Below are 17,342 nucleotides of genomic sequence, written 5' to 3' on the forward strand. Positions count from 1 at the left end.
ATTGTGTACACCACCAGAAAAGTAGTAGCAACTGCATTACGGTTGCACTGTATTGTGTGCTGTGTACACCACCAGAAAAGTAGTAGCAACTGCACTACGGTTGCACTGTATTGTGTAATGTGTACACCACCAGAAAAGTAGTAGCAACTGCACTACGACTGCACTGTATTGTGTACTGTGTACACCACTAAAAGTTGTAGAAACAGTACACCACGGAATGCACTGTAGATGCAGACTGTCTGTATATATTGTATATACATATATATATATAGATATATATCTATATCTATATCTATATCTATATCTATATTATATATGTATATATATATATATACACAATATATACAGACAGTCTAGTGTATATATATATATATATATATATATATATATATATATATATATATATATATATATATATATATATATATATATATATACAGTGCATTCCGTGGTGTACTGTTTCTACAACTTTTAGTGGTGTACACAGTACACAATACAGTGGAGCTGTAGTGCAGTTGCTACTACTTTTCTGGTGGTGTACACATTACACAATACAGTGCAACCGTAGTGCAGTTGCTACTACTTTTCTGGTGGTGTACACATTACACAATACAGTGCAACCGTAGTGCAGTTGCTACTACTTTTCTGGTGGTGTACACAATACACAATACAGTGCAACTGTAGCGCAGTTGCTACTACTTTTCTGGTAGTGTACACAGTACACAATACAGTGCAACCGTAGCGCAGTTGCTACTACTTTTCTGGTGGTGTACACAGTACACAATACAGTGCAGCCGTAGCGCAGTTGCTACTACTTTTCTGGTGGTGTACACAGTACACAATACAGTGCAGCCGTAGTGCAGTTGCTACTACTTTTCTGGTGGTGCACCCATTACACAAAACAGTGCAGCTGTAGTGCAGTTGCTACTACACTTCTGGTGGTGTACACAGTACCCAATACAGTGCAGCTGTAGTGCAGTTGCTACTACTTTTCTGGTGGTGTACACAGTATTTTGGGACTCCTAATCTGTAACCATTCTATAAGCACAGTTTTATGTGTCATCTTTGTGCAAAATGTTCTTATTGGTTGAAATGTATACTTTAATTTGTTTTTTCGTTTATTTGTATACTACCGGTAATTGGGTAATGAGTGCCCTGTATTGAATATAGGATTATCTGACACATTGGCATTTTTACGTTTTTTTGCTTATGGACTAGAACATTGTGAACGACGAGTACTTAGCATTATACACTAAAATCATCTATTTAGGTATAATTGCCTATGATGTCCTGGAAACTGAGATTTTAGCACTTGTTTCTTGGCATTGCTTGTCTTGTATCCATAATACATATTAACGTGCCAATTAATACTATTCCATATGATTTAATTATTTAGGTAACTATATTATACCACCATCATGATACTATTGTCTCTTTTTGATGGTTCTATATATATATTACCTGATATTGTCTTCCTCTGTCTTTTATTCCAATGCTCATGCAGTACACATATTTACGCGGGACAATGTCTTAGTATGAACACTTTATTTATGGGATTTATTGATCCATTTTTTTGGTCACTTTAGCTTTGTGTCCATATTTAACCTCCCTGGCGGTATGATTATTTCGGATTTTAGGTGCTGAAAGCGGTACAATTATTTTGCATGGAAATTTGGCGTTTTATATTGTAGGTCTGTAATTCTTAACAATAACACACTTAAATCTGTCCAAACAAGAGTCTAGTAAATATCCTGGGTATGATAAAGTCTGAAACACAAAAACATAAATTATAATATAATAAATAATTAAAAAAAATAAAAATAAATAGTAATAAAATAAATTTCCCCACGATTCACTATCGCTCAATTCTGCAAGTGTTCTAATTTACTATCGCTGTTTTCTAGCTGGTCTAAAGCCACTTTTGACGTAAAGGGACACTTTTTGGTTGCTATGGACAATCTCCAGTTTCCAGGCAGAAAGAACAGTATATATAACATAAAACTGCATGCAGGGCATGGGCCAAAGCACTGGGGACAAAAGGGATGTGAAATAATGTCATACAGTACTGTAATCTGTAAGATTACAGTACTGTATGTGTTATGATTTTTACTTTTTTTTAAATTTGCCGCCAGGCTCCGCCCCCGTGCATCGCGATGCTCGCAGGGAACGGAGCCTGGCAAGGAGAGGCTTCGGAGGAGGACGGAGCCCACGGACACTGCGGGGGACATCGCAGGATCCCGGGGACAAGGTAAGTAAAGGCACACCGGGATTCTGCAATGTAATCCCGAGTGTGGCTCGGGGTTACCACTAATGGTCCTGAATTTTAACCCCGAGCCACACTCAGGAAAACCGCCAGGGAGTCTACTACGTACATTCACACAGAACAATGTAACACTATTGATAATTTATTCATAGTACACATCTATTCATAGTTTGCATTTTTAAAGTTATTTTCCCAATTTTGTAGTAATCTTTTTATTTCCCTTCCCCACAGTTTTTATTTCACTCCCCATTCACTATCACAAGTATCACCATATCAACTACATATACAGTGATGATGCTCCTTTGCAGTAAAATTTTAGTCTACCTAGTCTTGTCATATATATATATTTTTTTTTTTCTTTCTTTTTCTTTTTTCATTGACTTATTTATGTTCTGTGTCTTTGTATTTATTTTATTCAATTTAATTTATGTATAGTCTTGACTAGGTCGTCTTTATTTATTTATTTCATTTCATTTACTTTCTTTTTTCTTTTCACTTTTCATTTTACGATATTCTGTTGCTTATACACCATATCATTATGAGAATTCCCTCAATTCACAACTTATTACTCAGCAACATGTGTGGAGATCTCAGGTGGCCGGTTCCCAGCTGTTCTGAGTTCCTATATAATTATATGGTCACATGTTTTATTACATAGCATATATATGTGGTTTGCATTCTCATATTTGTCAGCTATGAGTAAGTACTTGGTATAAGTGTAAAACGCGTCAGCTGTCTTTCTGTACCACTCTGCTTTGGTGTCATGTATACTTTGTGATCCTGGTTCACAAAATTCACAAATAAAGGCATAAAAAAATTCTGTCGGTGTGCGGCTGCCCAGAATTTCTCCGTCTATCTTCATATATATATATATATATATATATATATATATATATATATATATATATATATATATATATATATATATATTAGACTGACTGTATATACTGTATATATCAAATACACTGCCACTAACTGAATAAACTGCCTGCTTAATCTAAATCACACTATCTCTCCGTCCACGGCAAAACAATACACAGGGCCGCCGTGTAGGCAGCCTTATATAGTGTGGGGCGTGGACTTAGTCCCCCTGAGCAATGATCGGCCAAAGGCACCCTGCTTTTGGCCAATTATGGCTCTCTTAGCAGAGGGTGCTGGGGTTAGCCAAAGCATGCAGGTCAGGTGCATGCTTTGGCCAATCATCGTACAGCAATGCACTGCGATCTTGCAGTGCATTATGGGGCGTTCCGCGGGTGCTCAAATTTCCCACGAACGCCCCATAATGTTCGTTCTTCGGCGAACGGGCAAACACCCGATGTTCAACCCGAACATCAAGCTCATCCCTAATAGGGAGTACATCTTTAAGATATAAAAGGTACTATTAACTTGTTGTATGGTAGTTGTAGTTTCCTTTCAGTAACGGTACTATCTACCTATTTTTTTTGTAATGTGCTGAATGTTGGCGCTATAGCAATCATGATTCCTATATAATAATAATAATAATAATAGCAGGTCTTTCAGTGCGTGCAGTGTTTTCCGCAAGCCCCTACGTCTCTACATGGCCCCTTTCTCACTAAGTCAACATAGGACCGTCAGCGTGAAACACAGTGCACAGTGATGGACACATTATTATTCGATAGCAGCAGCACTAATAGATCTGTGACAGATCAAAGAAGGAACTAGTTGCTCTGCAGACAGCACAATTCACATTACATCAGCGATGGCCTGTCCATTGGGGGTGCTCATGCACCGCCCCCGCCCTGCCCCCTGATCTACATACAGGGCACCGGACGCATGGATTCCAATGGCGGGGGTGTGTTTTTTTTAAGCACGTGATTAGAGCCAGAGGCTTCAAAAAAGGGTGGGCTCGGGCGCAGAGCACTGCACCCCCCCACCCAGTTGTGTGACAATAGCAAATGAATATTCACTATCGCCACACTGATCCTCCTCCCGGCCAATCAGGAAGCAAGTCTTGAGACCCGTCACCCAATTGGCTGAAAGGACATGTGATCCCATTGGAGGCCTGGGAGGAGGAGGGAAGAGCCGCCGCCGTGATGCAAAAGAGGAGGAGAGGACACAGGAGCTGCTGCCCGATGCCTGTAGGAGCCCGCAAACCTTGCCGTAGGGGCCTGCTGCCCATAGGAGCCCACAACCTGCCCATAGGAGCCCGTAACCCGGCTGCTGCCTGCCGCCTGTAGGAGCCCGCAACCTAGATGGGGTAAATGCCGGGGTGGTTGTTTGCCCCCCCCCCAAAAAAAAAAACACCAGCCGTCATTGCATTACACGGGTGCTGTGTATAAAATAGGAGAGTTCAGATTTAGTATTGGGACTCCTTACTTTACACGCAAATGAAATTTAATGGCATCCCAGTCTTAGTCTGTAGGGTTCAATATTCAGTTGTCCCACCCTTTGCAGCTATAACAGCTTCATCTCTTCTGGGAAGGCCGTCCACAAGGTTTAGGAGTGTCTCTATGGGAATATTTGACCATTCTTCCAGAAGTGTATTTGTGAGGTCAGGCACTGATGTTGGAGGCCAGTCAAGTTCCTCCACCCCAGAGCTCATCCATGTCTTTATGGACCTGGATTTGTGCACTGGTGCGCAGTAATGTATGAACAGGAAGGAGCCATCCCCAAACTGTTCCCACAACGTTGGGAGCATGAAATTGTCCAAAACGTCTTGGTATGCTAATGCCTTAAGAGTTCCCTTCACTGAAACTAGGGGGCCCACATGTACATATACACATACACATACACACACACATTTTTTTTTCTTCATGGGGATCTACAAGATGTCATTGTGGATTCAGCCAGTACCCAGAACTCAAGTGATTGATAAGGCAATATCCAATGAAAAAATCCTTGTTCTGTACCATGACAATGGAGTAGGAAGGGTAGATTTACTTACTATCTGATATTGATGGGGTACAGCCATCTCCATCACAGCAATTTATACCCATCGAGTACTTGGTGCCAGCCACAGTCATGGAACCAGCGATGTTACATTTGCTTACAGGAGCCCAAGATCGGACGACTTGGTATGACTTCACTCCATCTGAAAAATACATTAAGGTTCTCTAAAACATTGACAGAAACAACGCAAGCCTTATGGTCTTCCAAAGTTGCTTAAAGTAGTATTAAAGGTTTGACTTTAAAAAACAAACATGTTATACTTACCTGCTCTGTGCAGTGGTTTTGCACGGAGCAGCCCGGATCCTCCTCTTCTTCTCAAGTCCCCCGCTGGAGCTCCTGGCTCCTCCCCCTTGACCAGTGCCGCAGTAGCAAGCCGCTTGATACAGGGGTACTGCTAGGTGCTCACTCTCAAGCCCTGCTCTGTGTGTCCATGAGACCCGTAGAGCCGAGGCTCAGCCCCGCTACCCGCTCTCTCCTCATTGGCTCACTGGCTGTGATTGACAGCAGTGGCAGCCAATGGCTGGCTGCCACTGCTGTCTCAGCCAATGAGGAGAGGGAGTCCCGGGACAGCCGAGACTCTCGTGCACATTGCTGGAATCAAGAGGGGATTCATGTAAGTAGTAGAAGTGCTGCTGCACACAGAAGGTTTTTTTTTTTTTTTTTGCATGAATGCATGAAGGTAAAAAAACCTTCAGCCTTTACAATCACTTTAAAGTGGGCCCTATGGTGGACCTAGTATAAGATATACAGTGCCTTGCAAAAGTATTCACCCCCTTGGCTTTTTACCTATTTGGTTACATTACAGCCTTTAGTTCAATTTTTTTTAATCTGACTTATATGTGATGGATCAGAACACAATAGTCTACGTTGGTGAAGTAAAATTAGAAAAATATATACATAAAACTATTTTTCAGAAATTAAAAACTGATATTTGGCATGTGCGTATGTATTCACCCCCTTTGTTATGAAGCCCATAAAAATCTCTGATGCAACCAATTACCTTCAGAAGTCACATAATTAGTGAAATGATGTCCATCTGTGTGCAATCTAAGTGTCACATGATCTGTCATTACATATACACACCTTTTTGAAAGGCTCCAGAGGCTGCAACACCTAAGCAAGAGGCACCACTAATCAAACACTGCCATGAAGACCAAGGAACTCTCCAAACAAGTAAGGGACAATGTTGTTGAGAAGAACAAGTCAGGGTTAGGTTATAAAAAAAATCCAAATCTTTGATGATCCCTAGGAGCACCATCAAATCTATCTGGTAAAACTGGTCAGAGTTGAGGGTAAGATGGATGGTGCTAAATACAGGGATATATTTGAGCAAAACCTGTACCACTCTGTGTGTGATTTGGGCCTAGGACGGAGGTTCACCTTCCAGCGGGACAATGACCCCAAACACACTGCTAAAGCAACACTTGAGTGGTTTAAGGGGAAACATGTAAATGTGTTGGAATGGCCTAGTGAAAGCCCAGACCTCAATCCAATAGAAAATCTGAGGTCAGATTTAAAGATTGCTGTTCACAAGTGCAAACCATCCAACCTGAAGGAGCTGGAGCAGTTTTGCAAGGAGGAATGGGCAAAAATTCCAGTGGTAAGATGTGGCAAGATCATAGAGACTTATCCAAAGCGACTTGGAGCTGTGATAGTTGCAAAAGGTGGCTCTACAAAGTATTGACTTTAGGAGGGTGAATAGTTATGCACATTGACTTTTTCTGTTTTTTTTTTCCTATTTGTTGTTTGAAACAAAAAAAAAAGCATCTTCAAAGTTGTGGGCATGTTCTGTAAATTAACCACTTCCCGCCCACCCTATAGCGGATTGACGTCCGGGAAGTGGTTCTGTTATCCTGACTGGACGTCATATGACGCATCGCGGCGATCGGTGGAGCGGTGTGTCAGTCTGACACACCGCTCCACCGATCTTGGTAAAGAGCCTCTGGCGGAGGCTCTTTACCACGTGATCAGCCGTATCTAATCACGGCTGATCACGCTGTCAATAGGAAGAGCCGTTGATCGTCTGACAGACGCGAGTAGAGGAGAGCCGATCGACGGCTCTCCTGGCAGGGGGGGTCTGCGCTGATTGTTTATCAGCGCAGCCCCCCCGCAGATCACCACACTGGACCACCAGGGATCGCCACTAGGACCACCAGGGAAGGGGCAACATGTGGATGGCCATGGGGTACATACCTGGCCATCCACATGGTGCCCAGTGTGCCAAATCTGTGCCAATCAGTGCCCACAAATGGACACTGATTGGCACCATTATGTTGCAGTGATGCCCAGCAATGCCACCCTTAGGGGCATCACTGCAAACAAGCAGTGCCATCAGTGCCACCCATCAGTGTCCATTCATGCCACCTGTCAGTGCCCATCCGTGCCCATCAGTGCCCATCTATCAGTGCCCATCCATGCCCATCTGTGCCAACTATCAGTGCCACCCATAAGTATTCATCAATGCCACCTATGAGTGCCCATCAATTCCACCTATGAGTGCCCATCAGTGCCGCCTATAAGTGCCCATCTGTGCCACCTATGAGTGCCCATCAGTGCCGCATACCAGTGCCACCTATCAGTGCCCATCAGTGCCACCTATCAGTGCCCATCAGTGCCGCCTATCAGTGCCCGTCAGTGCCACCTCATCAGTGCCACCTCATTGGTGCCACCTCATCGGTGCCCATCAGTGCTGCCGTATCAGTGCCTGACAGTGCCCGTCAGTACAGCCATATCAGTGCCCGTCATTGAAGAAGAAAACGTACTTATTTACAAAAAAGTTTTAACAGAAACAAAGAAAAACTTGTTTTTTTTCAAAATTTTCGGTCTTTTTTTATTTGTTGCGCAAAAAAAAAAAAAACTGCAGAGGTGATCAAATACCACCAAAAGAAAGCTCTATTTGTGGGAACAAAATGATAAAAAATTTGTTTGGGTACAGTGTAGCATGACCGCGCAATCGTCATTCAAATTGCGACAGCGCTGAAAGCTGAAAATTGGTCTGGGCAGGAAGGTGTCTAAGTGCCTGGTATTGAAGTGGTTAAATGATGCAAATCCTCAAACAATCCATGTTAATTCCAGATTGTGAGGCAACAAAACACGAAAAATGCCAAGGGGGTGAATACTTTTGCAAAGCACTGTACTGTATGTTTTATGTTAAGTGCATGCATGCCTAATAATGTGTAAGTGTAACATTTCCAGATACAGAGATCACAGTCTACCCCCCCCAACAATGCTTTCATCAACTTTTCTCTAAATAAGGATGGCACCATCTTTATTCAGGCATCATCCAGGGCCAACATCTACATCCTGGACTCCCACCGCCACTGCACAGCCATTTTTTACTGAGAAGCCAATGTGTGCCTGCCCCTGCTGGTGTGTTGGCAGTTCCCGCAATGCACATTAAAGTGTAACTAAACCCAGGACCCTGCATTTATTATACCTGGTCTCCCACACAGTGGTGGCTGGTGGTCACCCGCGTCTCCCGCCACCACCCTGGCCGGCCTTGCACATACCCCATCTAGGTCCTCTAGCTCCTCTGGGCGTCGGGGCAATGGCTTCCCCTGCGTTTACTCTTCCAGTGCATCACGCCGTGTGTCTCCTCCCTCCTCCTCTTAGGCGGCCAATCAGATCGCCTCTCCATTCAGCCGGGTGACAGGTCTCAGGACCCACTTTCTGATTGGCCAGGAGGGGAATCAGGAAGACAATAGTGAATATTCATTCACTATTGTTACACAAATGGGTCTGCTCGGGGCACAGAGCACTGCGCCCCAAGCCCACACTTTTTTCAAGCCTATTAGAGCCACAGGCTCTAATCACGTGCTAAAAAAAAAAAAAAGACCCTACTGGAATACATGCGTCCGGCATGTAGATAAGGGGGCCGGACACATGGATAGGGGGGCGGCACCCCTGTGCCCTGCATTACAGGCCGTCACTGCTCCTATAGTACACAGAACATGGACATGCAATTATTTTAGTAAATATAAACTGCTAAATACCTTTTCTCATCAGCAGTGTATAGCAGTCTTGTGACTTCTATCAGTGTCTGGTTAAAGCTTGTAGGAGGAGTTTTCAATTTACTCTGACTGTCCTATGAGGCTGCAGGACCCCTGACCCTCTGTCTGGACAGTGCTGATTGGCCCTGTGCCGATAACATGTACCCTCCCAAGAAAAAAAAAAAAACTCTGTACTATCAGGAGATGGATTGGGGAGTGTGGAAGAAGGGGAGGATCAGAGAAGACAGGATCAAACAACCTTTTTGCACACTGCAGAGGATTAGCCCCTTAGGTTCCATAGTGAGTATAACAAGCATGATTTACTGCATATAGAGACTGATTTCACTGTTGTGGGTTCAGTGACACTTTAAGGCACCGGACACCGGAAAAGTGTGAACTGAGCTTTAGATAATAACCCCCAATAAAGTGTTTACTACTTTTTATTTTTTAGGTTGTGATAAGTTATTTGTTATTGTGTGATAAATGTATAAAATATACAATAAAAACCAAGAAAGACTTTTTTTTTTTAGTAGAAAACAAACATTAGAGCTATTATTATGCAGCTGACAAAATAATATTCTGAGATTTATATTTAGCCCCTCCTGATTTTTAGATGTTTGTACAGAAGGAAGAAAGTTTACAGATGAGAGCGAACCAAAAGAATATAAAAATGTCTCTTACTTGTGGATATCAGGTAAGCGGACGCACATTTGGAATTTGCAGGGATTACACTTAATGAGGAGTTACATGTTAGGGAATCCTCGGATCTGCAGACAACACATGAAGTGCCTAAAATATAAAACAATCACATTAAAGATGAACTTCGAAACTGAAAACTGATAAGCTCAGCTTTCTGTCACTCTGCTCTCTCCTCCTTTCAGCATGTCCTTTGCACTGCAGTCCATTTGATTGGCTCCTTATTTATTCTCCCTCCCCCAGTATAAGGCTGATAACCAGTACAATTCAAGTGCTTACACTGCTTTCATTTAAAACAAAAAAACAAAAAAACAATTAAAGTGTTACTAAACCCAGGACTCTGCATTCACTATATCTGGTCTCCCGCAATACACAGAACATGGAAATGCAATTATTTTAGAAAATATAAACTGCTAAATACTTTTTCTCATCAGCAGTATATAGCAGTCTTGTCACTTCTATCAGTGTCTGGTTAAAGCTTGTAGGAGGAGTTGTCATTCTCCTCTGACTGTTCTATGAGGCTGCAGGACCCCTGACCCTCTGTCTGGACAGTTCTGATTGGCCCTGTGCTGATCACATGTACTCTCCCAAGGAAAAGAAAAACTCTAGCAATTCACACCAAACTGGGCATGTCCCCCAAGGCTCTGTTCCAGCGGCGGGGTTGCCACCTGTCCAGGATTCACCAGACTGTGATATCAGACTGCCCAAAACCCGGCACATTATTCAGACCAGACTATGGCTTCCAGATACATCTAGATGAGAGGTGCTGACTGCCAAGGGGTGAGTGAGCTCACCATCCATTCCTGTCTGTGACTGAAGTCTCCCCCTTCTCTCTCCTGCCTCTGAGTGAGTACACTAAGGTAATTCAGTGTTCTCAGAGCACCCCTTACATCAGAGTTCCCCTTTACACCAGAGGCCACAGTGTCCCCCCTTACATCAGAGTCCTCTCCGTATATCAGAGTTCTCAGTGTCTCCCCTTAAATCAGGGTTCTCAGAGCCCCCCCTATGTCAGAGTCCCCAGAGTTCTCCCTTACATCAGAGTCTGCAGAGTCTCTCCTTACAGTAAAAGGGGGAACTTTGCCAATTCAGATGTAAAAAGGGTACTCTGTGGCCTCTGATGTAAAGGGGAACTCTTCTTATTAACTTCATACAATTCGAAATGTTATTTAATAGCAAAATATATGTATAGTTTATAAAAAAATAAAAAAATTGCTGTGTGCCGCTAAAGTGTTTGACTAGGATTGCCACTAAGGTGGAAACTCTAGCGCCACCCCCCAAATCCATGCGCCCGCCCCCTAATTTACATGCAGGGCTCCGGACGCATGGATTCCAATGGGGTTTGTTTTTTATTTTTTTTTGTTTTTTTTAGAAGCACATGATTAGAGCTGGAGGCTCTAATTGGCTGATATTCGCTATTGTCTTTCTGATTCTCCTCCCGGCCAATCCAGGCTCAGGTCCTGAGACTGGATGAGAGGAGAAGCGAATCCTATTGGCCGCCGAGGAGGAGGAGGAGGGGGAGGGAGGAGATGCAGAGGAAGCCGGGCCGGCGTGAAGTCAAGGAAGGAGGAGATGCAGAGGCCCGCTGCCCGGAGGAAGCCCGCAACCTAGATGGGGTAAGTACGGGACCCCAAAAAATATACCACCAGCCACCACTACTCTGTTCTATCAGCAGATGGATTGGGGACAGTGGAAGAAGGTGAGGATCAGAGAAGACAGGATCGCACAGCCTTTTTACACAATGCAGAGGATTAACCCCTTAGGTTCCACAATGAGTATAACAAGCATGTGAATCTGCATATACAGACAAATTGTATTGTTGTGGGTTTAGTAACACTTTAATGATTTAATAATATGTTTGGGGTACCAAGGTATTTAGAAGAAAAAGTCATTTAGATTGTGGTAGTTGACATTTCCCTGCCGGCTTTTTTTCTCTCCATTTTTTATTAACAACATGTGGATCTCTGGGATCCTCCAAGATACATATGAGACCTTTGGGCCGGGTTCACCTACACTATATACCAGAAGTATTGGGACGCCTGCCTTTACACGCACATGAACTTTAATGGCCCTACCAGTCTTAGTCCGTAGGGTTCAATATTGAGTTGGCCCACCCTTTGCAGTTTTAACAGCTTCAACTCTTCTGGGAAGGCCGTCCACAAGGTTTAGGAGTGTGTCTATGGGAATGTTTGACCATTCTTCTAGAAGTGTGTCCCAATACTTTTGGTAATATAGTGTATGTGTGAATTTGATTTTTTTCTTATCACGTCCAATTCGCATGACTCTCAATGGAGCCGGTTCACACATGTCCGGGGCGGCCGCAATGTGAATTCCAAAAGGGTCCTGTGTGTGTTTTGGGTCCAGTTCAGGGGCAAATTCAGGCAAAAACTTGGATCTGAATTGCACCTGAACCGGTGAACAGAAACGCACCGGACCCCAGGCTGGAAACCGCAGCCGCACAACTGTGAACCCGGCCTACGTGTCATGTATGTATTTTGGGGGGATTCTTAGGTAAACAAACCAATAGCCACCCCCCCTCCTGGTCAGTCGGTCCCCCCCATCACTCGCTCGCTTGTCCGTCTGCCCCACCAGCCCTGCACTTACCCCTGTGGGAGGAGGGAATCGGGACCAGAGACCAGGGGAGCCGAGCCAAAGTGTCAGGCGTGCCTGGATGACGTGGGAGGAAAGAGAATGGAGGCCCGTGCTTCTCCTCTCGGCCAATCAGGTCTCAGGACCCGCTTCCTGATTAGTCCGGGAGGAGAATCAGGAAGACAATAGTGAATATTAATTTGCTATTGTCACACAAGTGGGTGGGCTCGGAGTGCAGTGCAAACAACCATCCCTGGCACTTACCCCATCTAGCTTGCGGGCTCCTACCGGCGGCAGGCAGCTGATAGATTGCGGGCTCCTATGGGCGGATTGCGGCTCCTATATAGCTCCCAACTGTCCCTGATTTGGAGCAATGTCCCTCTGTCCCTCATTCCACCTCATTTGTCCCTCATTTTGTTCTGATCCATATAGATGTATATAAAATCCACTTTTTATCTGTCAAAAAGTGTTTCCCAGTGCTAAACCTTTCATCCAAATTCTAAATTGCTGCATTTGTACATTTTAAAAGCCAATATAAAGGAATAGTAGTCCTTGTGGATTTAATTAACCTTCTTTTTTTTTGGTTCATTTTAATTTTTTAAGGGGGTGTGGCAGGGGGCGTGTCTTATGCTTACATACATTTGTTAATAGATGTCCCTCATTCCCATCTCAAAATGTTGGGAGGTATGGGCATCTATGAGCTGGTTGTTGGCTCCTACAGATGGTGGGCAGTGGCTCCTGTGTCCTCTCCTCCTCTTTTTCATCAAGGCCGCTTCTGCTGTGTGGCTCCTCCCTCCTCCTCCTAGGCATCCAATAGGGTCACCTGTCCTTTCAGCCAATTAGGTGAGGGGTCACAAGATCTGCTTCCTGATTGCCTAAGAGGAGGATCAGTGTGTTCAATCGCTATTGTCACACAACTGGGTGGGCTCAGGGCGCAGTGCACTGCGCCCCTGAGCTTACCCTTTTTGAAGCCAATTAGAGCCTCTGGCTCTAATCACGTGCTTCGAAGAAAAAAAACCCAACGTATTGGAATCCATGCGTCTATGTAGATTAGGGGCCGGGCACATGGATTGGGGGGGCGGTGCCCCTGCACCCCTTATGGACAGACCACCACTGACTGCACTTAATGATTAGCGTGTGCCCAGGCACACCTGGCACACCCTCTGCGCACGCCTATGAAGGTGACTGAGGCTGGGGTATGTCCTGAAGGGGCTGCCTGAATGATTTGCAAAACGTCTATAACGTTACTCAAGTCCAGTTGAATGCAACCAACTACTACTAGATATACCATGACCTCCGCACATCGGAACCTTCATAGGCACAATGGAATAGTCTTTTTCTTACCTGTTGCAGTGCTGCTGGTTGCAGGGAAACAATAATATTGTATTTCTACTTTGTCAGTTGCAGAAATATAGGAATAATCTGCCAGATCACAGAGGGTTGAAGTTGCGCAGCCCATCACAGTTCCTGAAGAAAACAAACAAATCTCAGAAATTTAGAAACACTTTTCAGGTAACACATAAAATCACCGTTAATGAAGAATTCCAGGTATGGATATATTTGTATAATTACTGGACATGTGCACTGCCGAAAAATGTTTGTTTTCATTTCATTCGTCTTTTTGTTTTTTGTTTTTTTGTTTTTTGGGTCATTAGTTATGATCGTAATTCTTAAATTCGAAAAAAAACGGGAATTCGAAAAAAAAAAAAAAAATCTGAAATTCGGAAATTCCATAAAAATCGTAGATTTCAGAAATTCAAAAACCCGAAAATTCGAAAATCTAAAATAATAACTAACTAATAATAACTTAACTATTACTAACTATTCAATTATAGGTATTGGAATTTCCTTTCAAATTTGGCTGTTAGTGAACGTAACAAAGACAAATTTATCCGAAGTTACGAATTATCCGAAATAACAAATGCCGCATCGGAACAAATGGAACTGAACAAATTGATAATAATAAAACATCTTTATTATTATTATTGTAATTTATTATTATTAATTCGTTACGTTCCATTCGTTTAGGCATTCGTCATTTCGGATAATTTGTATTCGTTATGTTCACTAACAGCCAAATTTGAAAGGAAATTCCAATACCTATCATTTAATAGGTAGTAACTGTAATTATTCCAGAATTTTTTCGAATTTTCGGGGTTTCGAACTTCTGAATTTCCGTTTTTTTTTTTTTTTGCGAATTTTCGCATTTCCGATTTTTCCGAATTTCCGTTTTTTTCAAATTTCTGATTTTTTTCGAATTTCTGAATTTCCGATTTTTTTTTTTAAATTTCCATTTTTTATCGAATTTCGCAACTTACAAATTTTTTAGAATTTAGGAATTTCCGTTTTTTTTTTGAATTTCAGATTTTTTTGGAATTTACCAATTTCCGATTTTTTTTTTTAGAATTCCCGAATTTTATACGAATTTACAAATTTTTGAATATTCGAATTTACGAAAAGTTTGTTAAATGGGTTTTCGTTAATTCGGGTACAGTATATTTCCAATGTTTCAAAATTAACTAATTTGTTGAAATTCGTTTAAAAAAACTAATTCGGAAGGAAACAAATTGCACATATTTATTAATTACATTAGTCCAGCTTGGAGCAATGCAGCTATATATATACTATACCTGTAGGATCCTGCTAGAAGCTGAAATCACTGTAGTAGACCGCTCTACTCCAGTGATCTCCACTAACTTCCAGGTCCCGGGCTGATTGGCTGCTCTGCTGCATTCTGAAAGCAGGAGGCGACTCGCTCGGCATGGGCACCAATCAGAGAACACTTTGCATTTTCTCAAGGGATCAAAAGTCAGTCAGGACCGCCACATGTTATCTCCAGGGTCAGAGGAACACCAGGCATAGCCGTAAAAAACAATGTTTATTTATCCAAATGGTATAGTCAATATATTGCACATTAACCACTTCAATACCGGGCACTTTGCCCCCTTCCTGCCCAGGACAATTTTCAGCTTTCAGCGATGTCACACTTTGAATGACAATTGCACGGTCATGCAACACTGTAACCACGTGAAATTTTTATCATTTTCTTCACACAAATAGAACTTTCTTTTGGTGGAATTTGATCTACACTGGGGTTTTTATTTTTTGCTAAACAAACTAAAAACGTTTTGAAATGGGCACTGATAGGCGGAACTGATGGGCACTAATAGATGGCACTGATAGGCGGCACTGATGAGGAGCTACTGACAGGCATTACTGAAGGGGCACTGATTGGCACATTTATGGGCATTTTGATGGGCACTGATTGGAACTTTGATGGGCATTGACAGGCATTCTTTATTGGGCACAGGCTGGCAGCTGATAGGCAGAGATTGGCAGGTGATGGGAACCTCTGATGAGGGCTGCACTAATAAACAATGTGCTGATTAGACCCTTCCCTCTGACAGGGAGAGCCGAGGAACTGGGGAAAGCCGTTTACCGGCACTTCCTGGTTCACACGATGATCAGCTGTGATTGGTCACAACTGATCACGTGGTAAGAAGCCTCCATCAAAGGCTCCTTACCACGATCGGAGATGTGGTGTGTCAAAGTGACACACAGCACCTCCGATCACCGCGCTGCATGCCCCCGCGGGCGCATGGCGGCTTGTTATCCCGACCATGTCATATGACGTCCGGTCAGGATAAGAGAACCAGTTTGCCGCCGTCATATTGCTATATGGCGGGCGGCAAGTAGTTCAAGGGGTTGTAAAAGGTTTGTTTTTTTGTTATTTTTTTTTTAAATAACAAACATGTTATACTTACCTGCTCTGTGTAAGGGTTTTGCCATAGACTCTAATATGCTTAAAAAAGTGAACTCGGAGGCGTGTTAGAAAAGCGTCTGTTACCTGTCACCTGATTGGCTGAAAGGTCAGGTGCTGCGATTGGATGTCTATCAGGAGGAGGGGAGGAGACGCATGGAGGACACAGCTCACCGTGCCTGACCTGCTGCAAGGTCCCACACCTCGCCGCCGTCACCCGCTGCCTGACCCGCCACCAAGACAGGGTAAGTCCTGGGCAGACAGCGAGTGGGCGGGGGAGTCACAGTGGCAACCTTTGATGGGCACAGTGGCGGCATTTGATGGGGCACAGTGGCACTTTTTGATGGGCACAGTGAGGCTGCAATTGATGTTTTTTTTCAGAATTTTTCAGTTTGTTTGCGCCCCCCCAAAAAAAATTTTGAGCACCAGCCGCCACTGATGGTAACTAATCCTGGAGGTCACCTTTTTGACTGTTGACAAACAGAGGGAATTCTGGTGTCTGTCAGGGCTCAGACTGCAGATAACCAGGGACCAGAGGTGACGAAGGAGGTGACCCGGATGTAACGTCACAGGCTGCTAGAAACACTCCAAGAGAAAACCGTTGGAAGGGTGTGAATTCTGACTTTAAAGTGAGGATCTTTCCACAGCCTGGACCTGTTGAGCGATGTCAGCTGACAGCGGGCTATAGCTGGCTGTCGGTTAAAAATGGGTCACAAAAGTGCAGAATGAACTGCGCTCATCTCCAGGAGAAGTACAACCAAGCAGTATGCCGTCCCTTCAGAGCCCATGCACCGGTGACATCACTTGCTGCTTTCCATGTGAATATCTCCTAAACACCACAAGTTTAGGAGATATTCACTGTACCTACAGATAAGTGTTATTATAGGCTTACTTGTAGGTACAAGTTCAAAAGCTGGGTTTACTACAGTTTAAATCTGAATAAAAGCCAACCATTTTGACCAGGTGCAAAGGGCACCATCCTGTGGTAGGCAGTGGACAGTATATATATTTTTTATATTCTCTGAAAACATTTCATAAAATTTCTTAGGACAAAGTTTTTTAAGGTTTAAATAAATCACTGAATTTACTGCCCTCCACAATATGTTGCCCCTTGCACCTGCTCAACTTGCACAGTAAG

The 17,342-nt window shown here is 43.4% G+C and overlaps 2 protein-coding genes across 5 annotated transcripts in view; one reads left to right on the forward strand and one right to left on the reverse strand.

Moving 5' to 3' along the window:
• The window catches only part of LOC141110421 (uncharacterized), a 366,841-nt gene that overhangs the window by 207,296 nt on the left and 142,203 nt on the right, over positions 1 to 17,342 (forward strand). The window lies entirely within an intron of this gene.
• The window catches only part of LOC141110419 (uncharacterized), a 95,267-nt gene that overhangs the window by 33,062 nt on the left and 44,863 nt on the right, over positions 1 to 17,342 (reverse strand). For all 4 annotated transcript variants that reach the window (XM_073601759.1, XM_073601762.1, XM_073601761.1 and 1 more), the window contains 3 exons: positions 13,789 to 13,911; positions 9,844 to 9,951; positions 5,169 to 5,315 (listed from right to left, as the gene is read on the reverse strand). In XM_073601759.1, coding sequence (XP_073457860.1) covers positions 5,169 to 5,315; positions 9,844 to 9,951; positions 13,789 to 13,911 — 378 coding nt within the window. The remainder of the gene's footprint in view (positions 1 to 5,168; positions 5,316 to 9,843; positions 9,952 to 13,788; positions 13,912 to 17,342) is intronic.

The sequence above is a fragment of the Aquarana catesbeiana genome, linkage group LG10, assembly GCF_042186555.1.
Source record: "Aquarana catesbeiana isolate 2022-GZ linkage group LG10, ASM4218655v1, whole genome shotgun sequence".
NCBI lineage: Eukaryota > Metazoa > Chordata > Amphibia > Anura > Ranidae > Aquarana > Aquarana catesbeiana.